Below are 4,075 nucleotides of genomic sequence, written 5' to 3' on the forward strand. Positions count from 1 at the left end.
CCTGATTGGGGTTGTTAGATGCCTAGGTGGTATGTAAGAATTGGAGAACTGTTTGTTAGAAAGCACCACTGAGGCCACTCAGGTTGTCTGCTTCTGTTGCTGGACCCTCCAGAATTATTTTCACTTATGAGTTCCTAGAAGAGCCAAGATGTTGGCATGACTGGCTGGTGTTTTTGTGGCCCACATTGCTGCTGCTATTACATTCTGTTTCCACCATTGTTTTCAGGAGCTTTAAATACATCTGTAGGACTTTGGAAAAGCTTCAACAATGGTGGTGGCTATGACCTGTCACGTGGGCATAAAGATTCCCTTAAGACAGTGAAGTTATTTGTAGTCATGCCCTTTATGTCTCTTATGATCTTCATGTTCCAGTTCTTTGCCATGGAGAAGAGAAACTAGTTCTTCCTGGGAGCCCCTTGCTGGTGCTGGTTGTGCATTATGATAAGAGTGTCCATCTGCACTCGTTATGCCAACAGCGATGGAAATGCACCTCCGCACAGGCATCTGCCATGGCTGCTCTTCATCCTGATCTGGACCTGCTTCTGCTTCAGTTTTATCATTGGCTCTCTCTATGTGCCCCTGGGAAAGAAGTCAAACAAGTGTTGGTGGGGAAGAGGAAGGCACTGGAATCTGAGAGATGACTGGAAATCACTGGTAGGAAGAACCAAGAGAGGAGAGAGGACTGGGGAGGGGGAAGAAAGAGTGGGAGAGGTCCAAACCCAAAACATTCTTGAGGACATTCTTGACTGTCAATGTTTCCCAAGAGCCCTTGCCCTTGGGAGAAAGTCACTAGCTTGTGCACTGATACTCCCATGATGGAGGCCAGAGAAACTCCCTGCAGCCATGAGACTTGGCCTCCGGCTGCCTATACTTCTGAGGATGAATTCTGTGTTCTACACTGAAGTCTTCCAGACCTACTTTAGCAAGTATAAATAACAGATAGCACAACAGGTTCTGGCAAGAGTAAATCCTGTCTCTGGGATGACTATGCTAAGACTGGAAGCCACCCTGACTTTTGACCCAAGGCAGAACTTCACATTCCCATCTGAAGTGTCTATAGGAGGGCTCTGGCCAAGGAACTGCTGTGCCTCTTGAGGATAGATATTTAGCTCTGTGGAATTCAATGGCACTGTGACAAAAGGGGAGACAGAGAGATAATTTATAAAGCCAAGTTGGAGGGCTAGCTAATCAAGAGAGAACTTTCTATCATGGGAGACCCAGGGAGGGGCAGGGCCCAGTCAGATTTCATAACTCTACCTCCCAGAACTTCTTGCTATTGACGCTGTAAACATCTAGCTCACTCAGGGCTTAACCTGGGTCCAGTGGACCTATCCCTTGCTTTTATACTGTGAATTTGTACTTTAGCATTGTAGTAGCTGATTGCATATCTTAGCACCTTGCTCTGTGGGATACAGGAATTAATCTATGTGTTTGTCCACTTGGTATGACAAACAGCAGAGTGTACATGTGTGCAAAAATGACAAAATGGGATGTGGATCCATCTTTATGCCACATCTAACTGGCTTTGCATATTTTCACCCAAGCATCACAGAGGGTCCAATAGACCTAAAGCACTCCAGGGCTTGTTAAAAAAATGTTTGCTTCCCAGCCAGTGAGTGAGTGAACAAGAGAGGAGAGGGCACTCTGGGTGAAGGCACTGTGGCCACCATTATCCCCTGCTTTTCTGCTGTACCTACCTTGGTGTCCTGCCTGATCTACTTGTTTGTGGCATATAGATAGGTGTGTCCATTTAATTGAAGAAAATGGAAACTGAGCAACCAGAGGAAACCTTCCCCAACACTGAAACCAATGATGAATTTGGTAAACATCCTTCAGAAGATATGGAAGAGGAGCAAGCATTTAAAAGATCTAGAAACATTGATGAGACGGTTGAATTACGAATTCTGCTTCAGAGCAAGAGTGCTGGGACAGTGATTGGAAAAGGAGTCAAGAATATTAAGACCCTCCATACAGACTACAATGCCAGTGTTTCAGTCCCAGACAGTGGTGGTCCCGAGCACATATTGATTATCAGTGCTGATATTGAAGCAATTGGAGAAATTCTGAAGAAAATCATCCCTACCTTGGAAGAGTACCAACACTATAAAGAAAGTGACTTTGGCTGTGAGTTGAGACTGTTAATTCATCAAAGTCTGGCAGGAGGAATTACTGGGGTCAAAGGTGTTAAAATCAAAGAACTTCAAGAGAACACTCAGACATCAACCAAGCTTTTCCAAGAATGCTGTCCTCATTCCAATGACAGAGTTGTTATTACTGGAGGAAAGCCTGACAGGGTTGTAGCGTGTATAAAGATCATCCTTGATCTTATATCTGAGTCTCCTATCAAAGGATGTGCACAGCCTTATGATTCCAATTTTTATGATGAAACTTATGACTATGGTGGTTTTACCATGACGTTTGATGACTGCTGTGGATGGCCTGTAGGATTTCCTGTGTGGGGAAAAGGTGGTTTTGGCAGAATGCCTCCTGGTCAAGGTGGGCATCCCATGCCTCCCTCTAGAGGAGATTATGATGACATGAGCCCTCGCTGGGAACCACCACTTCCTCCTCCTGATCGAGGTGGCAGGAGTGGTAGCAAAACTGGGAGTCTTCCTCTTCCACCATCACCACCACCTACAAGAGGAGATCTAATGGCCTATGATAGAAGAGGAAGACCTGGAGACCACTATAATGGCATGGCAGGTTTTAGTGCTGATGAAACTTGGGACTCTGCGATAGGTGGAGCCCATCAGAATGGCAGATATCATATGAACCACAGGGTGGCTCTGGATATGATTATTCCTATGCATGGGGTCATGGCTCATATGGTGATATTGGTGAACCTATTATTACTACACAAGTAAGTATTTCCAAAGATTTGGCTGGATCTATTATTGGCAGAGGTGGTCAGCAGATTAAACAAATCCATCATGAATCAGGAGCTTCTATCAAAATTGATGAGCCCTTAGAAGGATCCGATGATCAGATAATTGTCATTACAGGAACAGAGAGCCAGGTACAGAATGAACAGTATTTGCTGCAGAGCAGTGTGAAGCAGTGTGCAGATGCTGAAGGATTCTAATGCAAGATACTGTTTTCTTTTTTATAGTGTGAAGCAGTATTCTGGAAAGTTTTTCTAAGACTAGTGAAGGACTGAAGGAGTCCTGCATCCTTTTTTTTTTTTTTTTTTAAGTCTGCTTCTGCTTAAAAAGCCAACATTCCTCTGCTTCATAGGTGTTCTGCATTTGAGGTGTAGTGGAATCTTTGCTGTTCACCAGATGTAATGTTTTAGTTCCTTACAAACAAGGTTGTGGTGGGGGAGGGCGTGCAAAAACTAACAGTGGAATTTTAAAGCAGCAGCAGGGTGAGTGGATTTTATTTTTTGTTCATTGCTGGTAGTTAAAAAAATCCCCCCCCCATGTAATTATTGTGAATACCTTGCTTCATGTGTTCACTGTAAACATTTGGGGGGTGGGACAGGGAGGAAAATAACAATAGTCCCCATGTCCCTGGCGTCTGTGCAGAGGAGTGTGCAGGATGAAATGCTCTTTTGTAAGAAATGTTTTTAGGATTTTTAAAATAAATTTAGTGAATCTAAAAAAAAGTTTGCTTTTAGTTTTTCTGGTAGATGTTGTCAGAGACCTGGCTGTGTAAAGGTGAAGCTGCTGGACACAGTGCTTTCTGACTGTACTGGAGGAGCTCATATTCATAGTGCTCTAAAGTCAAAATAACACCCCAAACGAGACAGTCGAGGGCGCAGGCTGCTGAACACTCCCTATTCCAGAGCAATAAAGCTGTCAACCATAGAAATCAAACAGTTCTCTTAATTAACAAAATTTACTGCCTTGGGTCTAACTCACAGGGTTTTGCACCCTCTACTTGCTGTACCTCCTCCAGTCTGTGGAATAAATACAGGATGTCCAGAGTTCTTGTCTTTTTATAAAAAATATTATTTAAAAAATCTTTTATTTATTCATTTATTTGGTACAGGGTCTTGTTATTCAGCTTACACTCATAATGATCCTCCCGTCTCAGTGTTCCCCAGCACTGGGATTACAGTCGTGCACCATCACAC

General features: G+C 43.6%; 1 protein-coding gene across 1 annotated transcript; it reads left to right on the forward strand.

Moving 5' to 3' along the window:
* Positions 1–1,763: 1,763 nt before the first annotated feature.
* Positions 1,764–3,140, forward strand: LOC101586976 (heterogeneous nuclear ribonucleoprotein K-like). Its single transcript, XM_012513565.1, is given in 3 exon segments — positions 1,764–2,736; positions 2,739–3,057; positions 3,110–3,140. Coding segments are annotated over 3 exon segments (1,323 nt in total).
* The last annotated feature ends 935 nt before the right edge of the window (positions 3,141–4,075 follow it).

The sequence above is a fragment of the Octodon degus genome, unplaced genomic scaffold (assembly GCF_000260255.1).
Source record: "Octodon degus isolate 3935 unplaced genomic scaffold, OctDeg1.0 scaffold00011, whole genome shotgun sequence".
Classification (NCBI taxonomy): Eukaryota; Metazoa; Chordata; class Mammalia; order Rodentia; family Octodontidae; genus Octodon; species Octodon degus.